This window comes from Bos grunniens, chromosome 3, assembly GCF_055505025.1.
Source record: "Bos grunniens cultivar Pamir isolate PY7600 chromosome 3, Bosgru_T2T1.0, whole genome shotgun sequence".
Lineage (NCBI taxonomy): Eukaryota > Metazoa > Chordata > Mammalia > Artiodactyla > Bovidae > Bos > Bos grunniens.
In genome coordinates, this window is record NC_141167.1 from 3,904,514 (window position 1) to 3,923,043 (window position 18,530).

Below are 18,530 nucleotides of genomic sequence, written 5' to 3' on the forward strand. Positions count from 1 at the left end.
GCAGTCCGGCCCCCCAAAGTGGAGCCCCAGGCCCTGCAAGGGGGTGTGCTCCCCCACCCCAGGTACTGAGCCCCGTGCAGGCGGGCGGAGCAGAGAGCAGGCATTCACCTGGGACATTTTCAACTACGTGTATTTGATCAGAAAAAAACTCCAGTGTGACATGCTGAGTCTTTGAAATAGCACCTTTGATCAGCATCTAAAAAATATTCCAGGTGATTTTCTTACAGAAAGCGGGGAGGATCCCAGAGACCTCCGTCTTCAGTTTCACCCGCCCCATCCACCATCTGACTGACCAAGTGTCCTGAGGGCTGCGGCTCGTATTCCTCTGGGACCAGACCCTCAGCACGCCCCACTCTGTCTGGATCCTGGGACCCACTCAGGTTTCTCAGAACAGATGGGCAGGAGTCAGTCTGGGAGCAAAGTGGCCCTGGGTCTATGGGAGCCAGAGGGACCCGGAACCCGATGCTCAGAATCAGCAATGTCGGGGGCCCTGCGGTCCCCGAGGGACTCTTGGAGGAGCCCACGGGCTGGCCCTGGAGAGGAAACCCAAGTTTGGAGGGTGTCGGGAGCTGCCCGAGGGCTCAGCAGGTCGGCGCCGGGGATACAGCCAGGCTGGGCACCCCCACCAAGCCTGTGTCGAGGCGGGAGGGCCCGGTGAGGGGCCTCCATCATCCCAGTGGCCACAGACGCGGTGCCTCATTCAGGATGGGTGAGGAGGAGCAGGGGCCTGAACCTGCCCTGCGAGGGGCCCCAGTGCTTCCTGGGGGACTCTGGGCAGTCCACGTGCTGGGCCTCTTTGCCCAGCAGGCCGCCTGAGGGCAAGTCACTGGAGCACCCAGGAGCTATCCCCAGAACACCAGGACACCTGCCCCAGGACACCAGCCCCGCCAGCTCCCCTCTGGGGACCTTCCTCCTGACGAAGCGCCTTCATTTAGGTCCTGGTGATAAAGAACCTGCCTGCCAACGCAGAAGATGTAAGAGACAAGGGTTCGATCCCTGGGTCGGGAAGATCCCCCAGAGGAGGAGATGGCCACCCACTCCAATATTCTCGCCTGGAGGAGCCTATGGACGGAGGAACCTGGCAGGCTAGTCCAGGGGGTGGCAAACAGTTGGACATGACTTAAGCAACTTAGCACACACCCCAAGAAAGGGGGGAGCCGAGGCCCTTCTTGACCCCCTCTCTGGGCAGCCTTGCCGCCCTCTCTGCCCCCCGCGCCCCAGCAAGCAGAAGGCCTGTCTCTCCCAGCCCCCACACCTCGCCTCCTTCCTTCTTTGTTTCTGCGGGCATTGGCCTCCTGGGGGGCTGACCCGGAACAAGCTGGGCCTTCTATTTCCCCAGAAGCAGCCTTTGGAAACCAGGTGCCAGTGTGAGCCTGGGGGCTGGGAGACCCCTCCCAAGCCAACCCTGTGTGCCTGAGACTGGGGCGGGGGGGGTGGCCGGGCGGGTCACACAGCTGTGAGATAGCAGCAGGCCCCCCACGGCAGGCGCTGACCCCACCTCAGGGCACTCTGCTTGGTGCCACCCGCCCTCAGCAGCCCCCCAGCTTCCAGGGCCCCCGCTGGCCCCCTCATCTGTGTGGCTCCCTCCGACCGCCACCCGAGGGACACACGGAGCGGCCGGTCCTCAGACAGATCACGAGTTCTCACGCTGCTCCCCGGGGCCCGGCTCCCTGCTCTGAGGTCTCGGACGCCCCACGGCAGGAGCACAGCTTCTCCCCATCCTTCCAGGCCTGCAGAGGCCCAGCCCCTGTCGCTGGTCAGCTCTGAGTTTGGAGTGGTGGCTGCGGAGACGAAGACTCTGCCCCTGTCGTCCCCGGTGGCCCCAGCCCAGCCTGGACCCAGAGGGGCCGGTGACGCTGAGCCGTCAGACAAACCAGACTGGAAGGGGGCCGTGCCCCTGGGGTGGGGGCACCACCAGCCCGCTCCAGGGGCGCCGCGGGGTGGCTCAGGGCTCGGGGGCGGGCCCGAAGGGCTGGGTCCACTTGGAGACGTCCAGGAAGACGGCGGACGCGCCGTGGTAGAGCCAGAGGCGGGGCATGGCGCCGAGGCGGACCCAGGCGTCCCGGCCGCGGTCGTAGGCCTCCATCTCCACGCGGTAGTCCCCGGCCATGCCCTGCCAGCGGCCGCCCGTGGCGTAGAGCGCGTCCCCCAGCGGCACCAGCGCCCCGTTCTCGTGCAGGCTGTGCAGGGGCTGCACCTGCAGACGGTCTGCTCTCAGCGCCCGGGCCTCAGGGTGGGGGCACCTCACCCCACCCCCCATCCAGGTGCCCCACCTGCCTCCTCTCAGCACCCGGGCCTCAGGGTGGGGGCACCTCGCCCCACCCCCCATCCAGGTGCCCCACCTGCCTCCTGGGGCCTCAGCCCTGACCCTGGCTGCCCCCGGGGGACCCCTGAGATTCTTCCTTCACAGGGAGACCCCGCTCCTCCAGGGATAACGTTCCCAGCCACCCCTTGCTCTCCGGGTTTGCCCATATCTGAGCCTGGGGCATCGAGGGGGGCCCGGGCCTCGCTCCCAAGATGCAGGCTGGGCTCTGACTCTCTGTCTGTCTCGAGGACACAGTGTGGCCTCCGCCCTGATGGATGCCCCGGGGGACTCATCGCTCTGCCCTCGACTCAGCCCGGGTCCTCAGGGGTGCCCTGGCCGGGGGCTAGCAGGCTGAGGGCTCATAGCTTTCCCCGGGCCAGGGGGAGAGAGGTGTGCGCCCGTCCCGAAGAGCCTGGGAGGGCAGGAAGGGGAGGCCCCCTCCAGGTGGAGACGGGAACAGGCGGCAGACCTCCAGGCCTTCAGAGGACAACGTCCAGCCCTGCGGCCAGGAGCCCGGGCCAGCCCCGGGCGGCGGGCCCCAGGGACAGAGCCTGGCAGGGCCGGCCCTGCACCTGCTGTGCTGCTGTCATGGGGGCCTCCGGTCAGCTGAGCACTGACGCCAGGGGACAGCTGCGGTCAGCGGATCACAGAGGCCCCCTGTTGCCCGGCTGGCCCAGCTAGCAGAGGCCGCTGTGGGCTCTGGGCACTGTCCCTCCTCCTTCTCGGGAAGAAACGCGGAGAGAGGCCAGGGCTTTGGTGCCCCCACAAGCCCCCGGCCCCTGCCCTGGAGTGGTGGAGGAAGGGGCAATAGAAGGAATGGGGGTGCGTTTGGGGGGCCAAGGGCTGGCTCCTTGCCCCTGAAACAGCTCAAGAACCCCCTCCCTGGCTTGATCATCCCAGGGGTAGGGGACTCAGTCCTCATGGGCCTGGTCTGCGGCAGGGAGGAGGAGCTCTCTCTGAGCTTACCGGCCCTGGAGCGCCCCTGGCCAAGCCTGGTTCTGCCCCCTTGAGGAGGAGGACAGGTTTCTCTGTGTGTTGGGGACAGAGCATCTGCAGTGACCAGCGGCCCCAGGTCCTCGGGAGGGGGGTGCTCTGGGCCCTTGCGTCTGCAGGCCCCGTCCCCTGCTCCCTGCCCCAGGGGGGCCCACAGCCCAGGCCTGCTCTTTCCGGGGTGGGGGGTGGCTCACCTTCTGCCACAGGTTGGCCCCGGGGTCATACACGTAGACCTTCTTGGTGTTGTCCCCCACCAGGTAGAGTGCCCCGTGCAGGGCAGCGCAGCGTGGAGACGACAGGTACTTGGGGAGGAAGGGCGAGGCGATCACGCTCCAGGCGTCTGCGGACACACGCCCGCCCACGTCACTGGGGAGGCCCTCTGAGCCTCCTGCCCTGCCGTGCGGGTGGGGGCACCCCACTGAGCCCCACTCCTGCTCAGGGGGAGGGCAGGGTCCCCAGGAGCCTCATTCTCGGGTCCTCAGGAGGGGCTATGAGGCATCCAGAGGCCTTGGCCTGAGTGGGTGCCCCGGGCCTCTGCCTCCATCCTGCTGGCCCCTCGGTCCGGTACCCGGGGCCCCCACCCGACCCTGGGCCTGGTCCGTCTCATGGGATCCTCAGCCTCACTGTCCAGAGGATGGACCGGAGGGGCTGCCCCAAGGGAGAGACAGAGAGTTGGCTCCTTCCCCCTGAAACAGCTCAAGAACCCCCATCCCCGGCTTGATCACCCCCAGAGGCCAGGGACTCACTCCCTCTCGACTCACTGCCTCTCAGGCCTGGCCCATGCCAGGAAGGAGGTGCTTTGTGCGAGCCCTGTATCCTCAGATCGGGGCCCAAGCTCTGACCCCGACCCTAGAGCCCGAGCTGGTGTCCGCCAGGCCTTGGGGGTCCAGGCCCGCTGCCCCTCCCCACAAGGCTGGCTCCAGGCAGAGCCAGCAGCCAGACAGGTTTAGGACCTGGGGCAGGGCTTCCTGGTCCCCCCCACCTGCCACTGTGCCCCCAGCCCCAACACCTCTAGACTGTGGGGGGCTGTGGCTCTGTGCCGGTGAACCCTGTGGGCCCCTGCCTTCCTCCACCGCCCCATCCATCACTGGGGTAAGGGGGGCCGTGACCCTTTGTAAGAGGCCTGCGGCTGCCCGCTCCCTGACCCTGTTGGCCACACCTATCCCCGGGGCCCCCCAACCCACCCAGCGGCTGAGACAGGGTCACAGCCTTGCAGAGGGGCCCTGAGGCCACCTGTGCCCACCCTCTTGGCCCCGCGGGCCGCCCCCAGCCCCAGCCACACCCCCTGTCCCCCTCCACACCTGTGACCGGGTTGTAGCATTGCAGAGCCAGGGCATTGTACTTGCAAGCACTGGAGCCCACCAGGTAGAGCCGGCCCCCGCAGCCGGCTGCGGAGAAGTTGCTGACATACTTGAGGGCTGGGCGGATGGGCGTCCAGGTGTCCGTGAAGGGGTCATAGCTCTCCACCTCCACCACATCCAGAGTGGTGCCTGCGGGGCCAAGGGTAGCGTTAGGGCTGCAGGGGCCTAGGACGAGGAAGGTTCCTGAAAACACAGGGTCTGAGGCTCTGCAGAGGCTGCAGGGGCTGCCCTGGGTGCCCAGGGGGACAAGGGCAGGGGGAGGTGGGCACAGCTCGGAGAGGCAGGTACATGCGGGCATGCGTGTGTGGTCCGTGGCTTCAGTTGTGCCCGACTCTTTGAGACCCCACGGACTGCAGCACACCAGGCTTCCCTGTTTATGCGGTTTTCCAGGCAAGAATACTCAAGCGAGTTGTCATGCCCTCCTCCAGGGGATGTTTCTGACCCAGGGTTCAAACCAGCATCTCCTGCCTTGCAGGCAGATGCTCTGCCCACCGAGCCACCTGGGAAGCCTGAGAGGCAGGGATGTGCCCCATTTTACAGAGAGGGCAGCAGAGCTCAGAGAAGGGAGAGTGTCTGTCCAAGGCCACTCGCCAAGAAGTGGCATGGGAGTGGGCTCCTGGACCAGGGATGCCTGACTTCGGAGTGGGTGATGGGGCCTCCCGGTGAGGCCCAGGTGCTCTGAGCCCTTCAGAGCCCAGGGTGACTGGAGAGGTGCCTGTGGGGGTCCCGGGAGGCTGCCATCTCCAGGCCCTTCACACGGCGGAGGCCCTTCCTGGGATGGAGAAAGTCATTCTCGGGGGGACTTTTAGGCAGCCCCTCACCCAGCCCCTCCCATATGGTGCTAGTGGAAAAGAACCCGCCTGCCAATGCAAAGAGACGTGGGCTCCATCCCTGGGTTGGGAAGATCCCCTGGAGGAGGGCATGGCAACCCACTCTAGCATTCTTGCTTGGAGAGTTCCATGAACAGAGGAACCTGGCGGGCTGCAGTCCTTGGGGTCGCAGAGTCGGACACGACCGAGCGACTTAGCACGCACGCAGTGTCCCAGCCCTGGACCGCCTGGGTGTGATGGTGACGCACACCAGCGTGGGTGGGCACCCACCTGGAACCCACCTCGGGCTCTGAGAGCCTGGGCCCCAAGCTGCCTTGTACCCTGTGCAAGCCCTCTGTCCTCGGGTGGGGGACACGGAAGCCACTGAGGGAAAGGGGGTCCCCGGGACAGGTGGGGCTCCGGGGATGGCGCTAGGGCCAGCTGTCACCTCCGGAGGCCGTGGGACACTTGCTCAGCCGCCTGCTGCGTCGTTCACTATTCATCTGTCAGCATCCCCAGGGCGACTCCTCGCAGCGCCTCTGGGGTGCAGGGGGGACACGGTGGGCCCTGAGCTCAGGCCGGGGGTGTCTGGAGCCCAGGTGACAGCGAAAGGGTGCCCCGTGGGTCCCCTCGCCCCAGGGACGTCACCGAGGAGGTGACCCCGAGCTGAGGGCCGAGCCCTGGTCCTGGGGTGAGCGTGGCCATCCCCATAGGCAGCTGAGACCCTGGCTCTTCACAGGGTTGGGGGACTGACTCCTTGTCCTGTTCTCTGCGTCCCAGAAAACATGGAAGCAGCCTGGAGCTGGGCCCTGAGACTCCTGCCTGAGCCGCACCCCAGGATGCCCGGGGGCGGGGCGCGGCGGCAGGGGGCGGGGCGCGGGGAGGGGCCTTACCGCCGACCGCGTAGATCTCCCCGTTGAGCGCGGCGCTGGCGTGGTTGGTGCGGGCCTTCAGCATGGGCGCCACCGGCCTCCAGGCGGCCTCCTTCAGGGGGAAGCACCAGGCCTGCGTGGTGGACCACGCGTCCGTCCTGGAACCCCGAGAGCCCCCTACGAGAGAGGCTCTGTCTACGCGGGCGCCCACTGGCCTGGGACCTCCGGGCGGGCGGGGACTGAGCACCAGGGCTCCTGCCCCCTCCTCGGTGCCAGGCCTCCGTCCTGCGGGACCCTGGGTAGGGGGGTGGTGACCGCGGTGGCACAGTCTAGCCCTGTGACCTGCAGAGACCCCTCCACACCACATGAACAAGCGGGACAGCCTCTCAGACCTCCATCAGTGAAACTTTTTTCTCAACCAATCCTCCTGAGGACTGCACCCCCCCAACTTCCAAGATATAAGAGCAGAGGGACACCCCCCTCCTTCACATGCTTCCTCCTGGGGAGACCCTGGCTGCAGGACAGAGCCCGTGACGCTCCCCTGTGCCCGCGTGTGGACCCGTGGACTTGACATGACATTTCCTTGTTTCTGTAGGATGGAAAGGTCTGGGAGAGTCTTGACCAAATGGCCAGTGATCCGAGCATGGCATTCAGGGCTCAGCCTCGGGGCTCAGGACACGGCCCCCGCCCCCCACGCCCCCCCCCCGCCGCCCACCTGTCACGTAGACGTCGTTGTTGAGCGCCGCCAGCGAGAAGCCCCACTTGTGGTGGTCGGGGAAGTCTGGGAGGGCCATCCACCTCTCTGGCAGAAGACAGGGGAGTGTCAGGGTGGCAGGGCTTACTGTGGGGGCCCCCTTCCTGCTCTGTGCCTTTCCGCTTGAGGGGGGCAGAAATGTCCCCTCACCGGTGGGGGGCAGAGGCTGGACTCAGCTGGGTGCAGAGGTGGGGAAGGATACCCAGTGGTGTGGGTTCAACATGGCCCCGGCTGCCCCTGCTGCCCCGGGCTTGGCTCCAGGGGGTCCCTGGCTCCCCATGCCACCCTTGGGGCCTGGCACCCTGGGTGTGCAGAGAAGGGGCCCAGGCTCCAGGGGCTGGCTCTCACCCTCACCCTGCAGCTGATCCTACCAACCCTGATGGACTTTTTGGCCCCTAGTCAGCTCCCACCCCAATCAGGTGGAGGAGGGGTTAAGGGGCCTGATCACTAAGCCACAGGTGGGTTATAACACAAGCATCTTTCATTCACTCGCTTCTTGTCTTTTCGCTCACCCCGAGCACCTTCTGGGCCCACGGGCAGCAGGGAGGGGACCAGACGCGGCCATGCAGCTGGCAGAGTGGGTCCCAACCCCCGTGCCCCTGCTCCAGTGCCGTGGCCTCAGACAAAGCCCAGCCTCAGTTTCCTCATCTGTAGAATGGGGCTAATCTCTCTCCTGGTGGGTGGGGACTGTGGGAGATGCGGCCGTCACACGGCAGCTGCCCAGCTGACGGTGGCTGTGAGAATTAATGCCCCTGAGGTGAGACAGAGCAATGCCCACACCACTGCATGAGGCAGCAATGGATCTGCCTTCACGAAGCTACAAGAGCAAGAGATTGACTTTGAAAAAAACCAAAACGAGCAATAAAAATGGGAATGTTTAGTCCTCTCTATGGACACATTTTGGGTGTTTGTGGAAGGCTGTGGGAGACACCGGCCTCTGGGATGTCCCCAGGAGGATTCCTGTTTACTGTTTACAACTGTACAGTGGTTTTCAGGACATGCGGAACCCCCGCTAGGCAGGGACTGTGTGTCCCCCTGACTCATGTCTGTGTCACCCCAGGGTGGGGACACCAGGCCTTTGCCTGCCAGCCTCCCTGCCGCCGCCCTCCCCCCCCGGGGTCTCAGGGACAGCTGCTCCCAATTCATCTGCTGACGTCAGCCCACAAATCCCCCCCGTCAGCCCTGGCTTCCTGGAGCCCGCCAGCCGCTGACGCCACGGGGTGATGGCCCCCTGCCCAGCAGCCCCAGGACGGCGGCCAGCGAACCAGTGCTTTCCGAAGAATTTCCCGGGGCTGGCGTGGCCCCCCTCCCCCCAGAGCCCTGCTGCCCTCTCACCCCTCCTTTCCGGTGGGGGGGGGGACCTGTGAAGGGGCTCCTGGGCAGGAGAGGCAGGCCTGGCCCCCTTTCTTCACACTGACTCCTCATTACAAAGGCCATTTCACAGATGAGGAAACTGAGGCTCAAGGAGGCAAAGTGACCTGCTCAAAGGCGGGAATCGGGACCCCACTGGGCCCATCCTGATCCTGAGCTGTTGCACCCCAGGCTGTCCGCACCCCCAGCTCCCTGTGCTCCTCAGGACTGAGGCCCCGTTAGGCAGACAGAGGAAAAGCGCCAAGGGGAAGCAGCTGCCAGCTGGCCCTCCCGCCCAGGCCAGTGGCCACTTTGCCACACCAGGCAGTCTGGGCAGGGGACGCTTTCCCCAGGCCCCAGCGCGTGGAACCCCAGAGTTAGGGCTGCGGCTGGAGGCAGAGGGGTTCGCAGGGCCCCCCCGCAGTCCACCTCCCTCCCCTGCTGGGGCCTGGGCTCCTCTGCAACCCCCCCACCTCAAGGACGGAGGGCGCCCTGCGTCGGGGCTGTGGGGCCCTCAGGGTACTCACTGGCCTTGGTGTGGTAGAAGGCGAAGTTCCCGGCCAGGGGGGCGAGCTCCTCAGCTCCCTCCTCCTCCTCCTCCAGCGCCCGCCCGCCCACCACCACCAGGACCTCCTCCAGCTTCTGCGGGAGGGCCAGCAGTGCCTGTGGGGCCAGGGGGCTGGGGTTAGGGGCAGGCCCTATCCTTGGTCAGAGGGGCCCGGGTGCGGAGGCTGGCCGTGGCCTGGGCATTTGGGAGCTGCTGTGGGTCCACAGTGTGGCCCTGCGTCAGTGCACATGCGTGGGGTGGGGCGAGCTGCAGCGTGTGCGTGCCTGTGTGGGCTTGTGCATGAGTGTGTGTGCATACACGTCCACATGCAATGGCTGCCATGGGCTGGTGATGGCAAGCGCTCTGAACCTGGACAGGTGGCAGCCGGGTCCTCGTGGGCCTGAGCGCGAGGCCTGCTCCCTCCCAGCCGCTCTCCAGCCCCTGCCCCGCCGAACAGAGTTGTTTCTGCACCACCTTTGGAACCAACCCCCAGACCCTGTCCCCAGACCCCCAGGTAGGCTCCCCACCCCCTGGGAGCCCAGCTCCCCTGTGCCAGCCGGGGTGGCCACATAGGATGGCCCTGGATGGCAGGAAATGCTGAAATGTTTCTTGCTGGGTGAGAGCTCCCTGGATCCCAGAGTCCCACTGCCTCTCTGACCCACCCTCAAGTGTCCTGACGTCCCACCTCCAGCACCTACAGGGTGACCACCTCGTGTGCGGGTGGCCAGCGGCTGCACCCTGTACCCGGCAGGCCGGTGGTGTGGATGCAGAGTGGCCAGTATTTTCCACCACACCCCCCACCGCTGGCCTGAGCCACATCTTTGTCCCCAGAGTTGGCTCCTAACAGGTTCTTCTGAGCAAAGCCCTGAGCCAGCTGCCTGGGAGCAGACAGACTTCAGCTCCTTGCCTCAGTCACACCCTGGCCTGTCAATTAAGAACTTGCCCTCTCACCAGGCCCACCGCCAGCCCAGATAGGAAATTGCATCCCATAAACGCTTGAGCAGCTTCCGAAGGTCAGGTGGTGGCCGGCTGCCACGCCTGTCCGTGCTCCTCGCCTCTGTACAAGCTGTGCGCTCTTCCTGGCTTACTTAACCCTGCCGGGCTCCTATCTTTCCTCTAAAGCCCAGCTCAGATGCTGCCTCCTCCAGGCAGCTTTCCCTGACTGCCTGCCCCTGTGAGGACACCCAAAGTCCAGCATGGCCTTTCTCATGTGCCTTGGGTGTGTTTCCAGGGGGTTTTCCCGCCAAGCTGTGGGCTAGGGATGACCACTTCTGGGTCCCCTGTCCTCACGGGCAGGAAGTGGCACACACAGGGGCGCAGTCTGTACTTGGGAAGTGAACCGACCCCAGGGAGGCGGGGTTGCACACTCCATCCCGTCTGTCCCCGTGCGGGTGGGGTTTCGGGGCTCCTCTCCCTGCTCCCCACCTGTCACTCACCCCCTCGTGGCCCTGGGCCAAGGCCTCCCGACAGGCCTCCGACTCCCGGATCAGCGGCTCCGAGGCCAGCAGCTGCTGCACGTGGGGCCTGGGCACGGCGTCCAGGTGCACCAGGCTGAGCAGCTCGGGCAGGTGGGCGGCCCGGACCTGGGGGTCGTGGCGTACCCAGCGCAGCAGTGCCTCCAGCCGGCTCTGCTCCGGCTGCACCTGCAGCAGGTCGCTGGCCAGGCAGGCGGCCAGCCGCTCCTGGGACAGCTGCAGGAACTCGTCCTCCCGGGCCACGGCCTCGAAGTTCTCCCGCAGGAAGGCCCAGGCCTTGGCGGCCACGCCCAGCAGCCCCTGCTGTTCCCCAAACTCGCAGATGCCCAGACAGTTGGAGGCGTCGAGCTGCTGCTGCAGGTAGCGGCCGCAGACCTTCTGCACCGCGGGGAAGTGCAGGCGTGCGGCCGTGCGGGTCAGCGCCTCCACGTTGCCCTGGGTGACGGTCAGCCGGCCCGTGTACACGAAGTCCACCAGCTGCGCCACCACAGCGGGCTCCACGTCCCGCAGCTCCACGCGCGCTGAGAAGCTCTCCACGAAGTCTCCCGCGAACATGGCGTGGAAGTAAGGGCTGCTCAGGGCCAGGAGCCCGCGGTGGCAGGGCAGCTCCCGGCCGCCCACCAGCAGCGTGAGGTCCACCAGCTTGGGCTGGGAGCGCAGCCGCTGCAGACCGTCCAGCACGTCCTGGGCATGCGAGGGCAGGTGGAAGTCCAGGTCGTCCACGTTCCGCACCATGACAGTGAGGTTCACCTACTCAAGGGCGTCCGCGCGCGGGCTCCTGGGGAGAGGAGCCAGCACGGTCAGCCAGGGGGACTGTCTCGTCGGCCCGAGTCACCTGTCAGGCTGACCCGTCTGAGCATCAACCACACGTGAAGTGCTTCGCCCAGCCTCTCACCTAAACCAGCCCCGAGGCCCTGGGAGCCGGAGGCGTTGTCTTTCCCAGGTGAGGCGGTTGAGGCTCAGAGAGCCTAGGCAATCAGGGCAGGATGGGCCAGCAAGAGAACCAAGCCTCAGCCCCTCTCTGCACCTCTGGACTGTGTGAAACAGAGCCACCCCCAACCCTCCTAGTGGCCTCCTCTACTCCCAGATCCCCCCTTGCTGGGAAGGGCATCTGCATTTGAATAGTTTCAGCCCCATGGGTCCTTACTGGCCTGCGGTTACAGGGAACCTCAGCTGCCATGACCTTTCTGGGTGACCTTGAGTGAGCCACGCCCCTCTCTGGTCCCAGCCTTGTCATCTGCAGACTGAGAGGCTGGAGGTGAAAGGGCTGGGGGATCAGCCGTGCCCTCACGGTGCCCCCCTCAGACCAGGCCATCCTGGATTTTGCACAAACACTCGTCATTCAGCCCTCATGGGAACCCTGCCAGCCGTCGGTCGCTGTTCCCGCCCCTTTAAAGGTGGGGAAACAGAGGCAAAAAGAGGCTCAAGGCCCTCATCCAAGACTACACAGCTCGGGGGTCCTGGGCCCCCGGACCCCCCAGGTTATGACACTGGATGTAGGTTGGCGAAGACAAGCAACCACAAGAGAGCAATCTCAGTTCGAATCGCCTGATCCAGCGAACGCACTTCTGGGCTAATTTAATTATGCACATATTTCCTTACGATCTTCTGATATTTTTGCCCTAAGAAAACCGCCCCAGAAAAAAGAAAGTTCTGCACAGCTTGTCTTCCCCTGAGTGACCACAGAGCAAGAAGCTGTACCCTGAGATGCTGTGGGTCCACCAGGGGGCGCCTTAGCAGCCAACAAAGCAAAGGCCAGTGCAAAATGCCGGGTCCACCCAGTGCCATCGAAACGACAAAGCCCCAAAGCTCCCATAAGGAGAACTTGCCCTGTGGACGCCCCAGGTCCCGTGCCGGTGGCGGGAACTTGAGCAGGGAGGCACACAGAGAACCCACCCGGAGGCCCAAGAACCTGCCTGGGCTCCGCTGGGTCAGGATGGGTCCAGGGCCCTGGTGGGCGTCCAGCCTGCCTCACCCCCTCCCTGCAAGGCCCTCTGGCTCGGGGGAAGGCAGCGCGTCCCTCTCAGGGGAGCGCAGGAGATTAGCCAGGCGGCCACTGCCCCAGGCAGCCGGAGGCCAGTGGGCGGGAGCGCCTGGCACCTTCCCGGGGAGCCTCAGGTCATCTGCTGACACCTGCCTCCCTGCAGTCCTCACCAGGGGCCGAGGCTTCCAGGGGGCTCAGAGCCCCCTGCCCAGTGCCTGCCAGGCCAGGAGTGAGGAGGGCAGAGCGGGCAGGACAACAAAGGGCCTCAGTCCAGCCCTGGCTGGGGCTGGACACCGAAGCCCCAGCTTCGGTCCAGCCTGCCCCCCACTTCTCCAGAAAGACCTGAAGGGAAGCAGCCCCGCTGAGCCCCCACCCCAGCCCCCTGGGGCTGGGTCTAGGCTGTGTGCGGGTCTCTCCGCAAAGCACTCAGGGCTGGGATCTCCAGGCCCACTGGGCTGTCCACTGTAACTCCCCTTCCCCTGCTGGTCCCAGCCCCGGTCCTCACCTCCCCCTTCCGGCTGCCCCCAATCCTACCTCTCAGTGGGTCTTTGAGACCTTGTCTCAGAACTCAGGCTGGAGAACACGACTGCCCAGCCGGCCAAGGGGCATGGAGGATCTGCTGGGATATGACGGGGCCAGGCTGGGCTGGGCTGGGCTGGCAGCCACGTGGGGACAGAAGGGTATTTTTAGTCTCTGTCAGCATCTGGTGGGAGGGGGGTGGCCAGTAAGGGAAGGAGAGGAGTGACAGCTCCTCTCTGCTTGTCCTCTCTGAATGACCATGCTGGCCGGGAGCCTCCTGTGACCCCTGGGCCAGGACAGACAGCAGCAAGCACCCGGGGAGTGGCACGTCTGGGCTTACCCCTTACTCCCAGTGAGGAGTGTTGGGTCTCTCACTTCTGTGTTTTCTCATTGGCAAGAGGGGCACAGTGAAGCCCGAGCTGGGGACTCAGGGGCCACACAGAGCCCTCAGTTCAGGGCCAGGGTGTCATAAGGGCCCGGCACATACCAGCTTTCCTGTGGTTATTGACAGGGGCGCATGTGGCCTCTTATTTTCCATCACATGGGAAAAAGTGACCATTGTGAGGAAATGGGGGTTGCTCAGCAAAGACTTTCAAGACCTGGGGTCCCTGGTGCTGGGAAGTCTTGGTGGTAAAGGAGGGGCTCAGAGAGGCGCCTCCCAGGCTGGTGACGGGGGTGCGCGGTCCCGAGGCTCTGTGTTTGTATCGTGGCCTTGGCCTTGGGCCTGCCCTGATGTCTTCGTTAGTAGTGATGCCCAGGAAGGCTAAGAAATGGGATGGTCTAAAAATACAGCTGCAGAGGCTCGTGACCTCCTGGGAGGCCTGGTTCACGGCAGTCACAGGGGAACTCCTGACACCTGGATCTCTGCAGGTTCTGGAGTCACAGGCCCCGACTGAGTCTGGGGTGAGTGGAGGGCATGCAAGGCATCTCCGCCAGGGGGCAGAGGGGGCATCTCTCATGCCAGGGGCAGAGGGGGGCATCTCTCATGCCAGGGGGCAGAGGGATGTTTCCAGCCCCAGGCCTACAGGCACCAGGGAGGCCCGCTGGGGGGCTCTGCCTGTCAGCCCCTCCGTCTTGTACCCGCTTGGGCCTCACCAGTACAACCAGTTTCAAGGTGTGCTGGGACGTGGAGGAGTCAGGTGGCCAAGGCTGACCGGCCTCCCAAAGCCCACTGGGGACTGGCTGGTGCTCTTACAGGACAGAGGGGCCTGGGGGCACCAGGGTGACGGGCCCCACTCCTGGCAAGGTAAGGGAATTTCCCCAGGGTGTCTGGGTGTCAGGACAGCGCGGGTTTGGGACAGCTGTCTCCTCCCGGGGACGTGGCAGCTGGCCCAGCTTCCTGCTGAGGCGCTGGTTGTGAGCCGGCCCCAGTCTCTGCTCTAATGTGGGAGTGTGGTCATCACACAGACACTGCAGGGATCACCTGCCCAACCACACGCTCTCGGGGCCTCCCACACGCTGCTCACTCACAGGTGTCCTGAGTCCGAGCTTCCCTCCGCAGCCCAGTCCAGCCAGATCAGTCATATCCTAGCCCAGCTCAGCCCAGTCATAGCCCAGCTCAGCCCAGTCCAGTCATATCCCAGTTTAGCCCAGTCCAGGCCAGCCCAGCCATATCCCAGTTCAGTCCAGCCCAGCTCAGCCCAGTCCAACCCAGTCATAACCCACTTCAGTCCAGCCCAGTCACATCACAGTTCAGTCTAGCCCAGTCATATCCCAATTCAGTCTAGCCCAGTTCAGCCCAGCCCAGCCTAGTCCAGACCAGTCATATCCTAGTTCAGTCCAGCCCAGCTCAGCCCAGTCCAGTCATATCCCAATTTAGCCCAGCCCAGGCCAGCCCAGTCATAGCCCAACCCAGCTCAGCCCAGTCCAGCCCAGTCATATCCCAGTTCAGCCTTGCCCAGTCATAGCCCAGTCCAGCCCAAGGTCCTGCCCCTTCCCCAGAGCCCCAGGACTTCCCCCTAGGCTTCCTCAGCATCAGCCTTCCTCCCGGGGGCTTCATGGATGTCTCCAGCTCTTGCTGTGTCCAGGGCCATCCCGTTCCCCCTAGGCTTCCTCAGCATCAGCCTTCCTCCCGGGGCTTCATGGATGTCTCCAGCTCTTGCTGTGTCCAGGGCCATCCCGTTCCCCCTAGGCTTCCTCAGCATCAGCCTTCCTCCCGGGGCTTCATGGATGTCTCCAGCTCTTGCTGTGTCCAGGGCCATCCCGTTCCCCCTAGGCTTCCTCAGCATCAGCCTTCCTCCCAGGGCTTCATGGATGTCTCCAGCTCTTGCTGTGTCCAGGGCCATCCCGTTCCCCCTAGGCTTCCTTAGCATCAGCCTTCCTCCCGGGGGCTTCATGGATGTCTCCAGCTCTTGCTGTGTCCAGGGCCCTCCCGGAGAAGGCGCTGGAGGGGAAACAGAGGCATTGGTTTTGCCTCCCGACCCCAGCCCCCACTTTGTTTGCAGGCAGAGCACGAAGGGTTAATGCACCCCTGACTTGGGCCGCAGGAGACAGGACAGGCGATGCTGATGACAGGCCAGGGTCACGGGCAGCTCCCCGCCCCCCGTCTTGTGTACAGCACAGGGCGCCAAGAATGGACGCCCTACGGGGACCCAGCGCCTCAGATGACAGGTCAGTTTGGGAAACTCGAAACCAGGGGCTCAACAGATCCTCATCGTCGGATTGCTCCCCAGTGGGGCAATTTTTAAAAATATGCTGCCTGTTTCTTTTTAGGATGATAAAAATAACACATGTTCATGGTGGGAGATTTGGAAAACACAGAAAGACACGAAGCAGAAAACTGGCAACAGACAATCCCCACGAGCACACGGGTGTCAGGACCGTGGCGAGGCCTGTGTTCTGTTTCATCACAGTACTCTGTGGCAAGCATTTCTGATGTGATGAGGCATTTCTGATGTGATGAGTCTTTGGACCATGTGATTTTTAATTCCACCATAATGGGGACACATCATGCTTTAAGAAGGTGGAAGTGACACCCGATCACTTCTAGTAATGGACGTGCAGGTTGGGAGCCATGCGGACTGTGGTGACACAGGCGTCACCTCTGTGCCTTGCCCCGGAACAGATGGGGAGTGTGAGATGACCGCGGTAAAGCACACAATCATCTTTACAGCCTGATGCGTGGACAGAGGGTCGTCCAGCTCGGGTGACCGAGGCACTTACCTGCAGGAGGTAAGACTGCCCCCTACGCTCAGCCTGGCCCTGTCATGCTGTGGGGTCCTGCACAACCAGACCCGCCCACCCCCTCAGCGGGTGTTTCACGGATTTACTTGCTCAAAGCATCTCTTATTCCGTCTGGGATTTATCTGGGGCATAGGGTGCCGTAAGGTCATACATATTCTTCCCCAAATAGTTTCCAACACTCTCAGTACTATTATTAACAATCCCTTCTTTCCCCCACAGATTTGCTGCAGCATCTCTATTGCAAAAGGGCAATGTTTTCTGTGTGAAGTGTCTCTTCTGCTGATTTGAATGACCATATTCTAGGGTCAGAACAACCCTAGTTCCATCAATGGACTCAGTTCAGTTCAGTTGCTCACTCGTGTCCGACTCTTTGCGACCCCATGAACCGCAGCACGCCAGGCCTCCCTGTCCATCACCAACTCCCGGAGTCCACCCAAACCCACGTCCATTGAGTCAGTGATGCCATCCAACCATCTCATCTTCTGTCGTCCCCTTCTCCTCCTACCCTCAATCTTTCCCAGCATCAGGGTCTTTTCAAATGAGTCAGCTTTCCACATCAGGTGGCCAAAGTATTGGAGTTTCAGCTTCAGCATCAGTCTTACCAGTGGACACCCAGGACTGATCTTTAGGATGGACTGGTTGGATCCCCTTGCAGTCCAAGGGACTCTCAAGAGTCTTCTCCAACACCACAGTTCAAAAGCATCAATTCTTCGGCGCTCAACTTTCTTTATAGTCCAACTCTCACATCCACACATGACCACTGGGAAAACCATAACCTTGACTAGATGGACTTTTGTTGACAAAATAATGTCTCTGCTTTTTAATATGCTGTCTAGGTTGGTCATAACTTTCCTTCCAAGGAGTAAGTGTCTTTTAATTTCATGGCCGTAGTCACCATCTGCGGTGATCTTGGAGCCCAGAAAAATAGTCAGCCACTGTTTCCCCATCTATTTCCCATGAAGTGATGGGACAGGAAGCCATGATCTTAGTTTTCTGAATGTTGAGCTTAAGCTAACTTTTTCACTCTCCTCTTTCACTTCCATCAAGAGGCTCTTTAGTTCTTCTTCACTTTCTGCCATAAGGGTGGTGTCATCTGCATATCTGAGGTTATTGATATTTCTCCCGGCAATCTTGATTCCAGCTTGTGCTTCATCCAGCCCAGTGTTACTCATGATGTACTCTGCATATAAGTTAATAAGCAGGGTGACAATATACAGCCTTGACGTACTCCTTTTCCTATTTGGAACCAGTCTGTTGTTCCATGTCCAGTTCTAACTATTGCTTCCTGACCTGCATATAGGTTTCTCAAGAGGCAGGTCAGGTGGTCTGGTATTCCCATCTCTTTCAGAATTTTCCACAGTTTATTGTGATCCACACAGTCAAAGGCTTTGGCATAGTCAATAAAGCAGAAATAGATGTTTTTCTGGAACTCTCTTGCTTTTTCAATGATCCAGCAGATGTGGGCAATTTGATCTCTGGTTCCTCTGCTTTTTCTAAAACCAGCTTGAGCATTCGGAAGTTCATGGTTCACATATTGCTGAAGCCTGGCTTGGAGAATTTTGAGCATCTCTTTACTAGCGTGTGAGATGAGTGCAATTGTGCGATAGTTTGAGCATTCTTCGGCATTTCCTTTCTTTGGGATTGGAATGAAAACTGACCTTTTCCAGTCCTGTGGCCACTGCTGAGTTTTCCAAATTTGCTGGCATATTGAGTGTAGCACTTTCACAGCATCATCTTTCAGGATTTGAAATTGCTCCACTGGAATTCCATCACCTCCACTAGCTTTGTTCATAGTGATGCTTCCTAAGGCCCACTTGACTTTGCATTCCAGGATGTCTGGCTCTAGCTGATTGATCATACTATTGTGATTATCTGGGTCGTGAAGATCTTTTTTGTACAGTTCTTCTGTGTATTCTCACCACCTCTTCTTAGTATCTTCTGCTTCTGTTAGGTCCATACCATCTCTGTCCTTTATCGAGTCCATGTTTGCACAAAATGTTCCCTTGGTATCTCTAATTTTCTTGAAGAGATCCCTAGTCCATCAATGGACTGTTACTCTATACTTATGATCTCTTCATACCTGCAATGTAAGCCTCTTCATCACTCTCCTATATAAAATCTTCTAGTCTGTTGTATTAGCTAGCTCCTGCTGCGTAACAAATGACCCCAAGTCCAGTGTTGTAAAACAGTGAACATTTATTACCTCACACAGTTTCATGGCTCTGGAAATGCTTTAGTGGGTGGTTCTGCCTCAGGATTTGTCCACAGCTGGTGCCAAGCGGACCACGGGACTGCAGTCACGGGACGGAGGCTGGCCTGGAGCAGAGGTCCACCCCGACCTCTCCACAGCACCACTCCTAACACGGCGGCTGGCTCCC

At 62.0% G+C, this 18,530-nt stretch overlaps 1 protein-coding gene across 1 annotated transcript; it reads right to left on the reverse strand.

Annotated features, from left to right (window-relative positions):
- Nucleotides 1-112: 112 nt before the first annotated feature.
- KLHL30 (kelch like family member 30) lies at nucleotides 113-13,110 on the reverse strand. Its single transcript, XM_086394191.1, has 8 exons — nucleotides 12,985-13,110; nucleotides 10,428-11,244; nucleotides 8,972-9,107; nucleotides 7,056-7,142; nucleotides 6,362-6,517; nucleotides 4,600-4,788; nucleotides 3,493-3,638; nucleotides 113-2,197 (listed from the first exon to the last, which is right to left on the reverse strand). Exons 2-8 carry the CDS (start codon nucleotides 11,199-11,201, stop codon nucleotides 1,946-1,948), a joined length of 1,740 nt encoding a protein of 579 aa, XP_086250317.1. The 5' UTR covers nucleotides 11,202-11,244; nucleotides 12,985-13,110; the 3' UTR covers nucleotides 113-1,945.
- Nucleotides 13,111-18,530: the final 5,420 nt, after the last annotated feature.

Coding starts and splice junctions, on each gene's coding strand:
- KLHL30 (XM_086394191.1), bottom strand. CDS start 11,201: ATGGTGCGGAACGTGGACGACCTGGACTTCCACCTGCCCTCGCATGCC. Junction 7,143..8,971: donor CTTCTACCACACCAAGGCCA/GTGAGTACCCTG, acceptor GTCTTCTGCCAG/AGAGGTGGATGGCCCTCCCA. Junction 4,789..6,361: donor GGAGATCTACGCGGTCGGCG/GTAAGGCCCCTC, acceptor TTGGCCCCGCAG/GCACCACTCTGGATGTGGTG.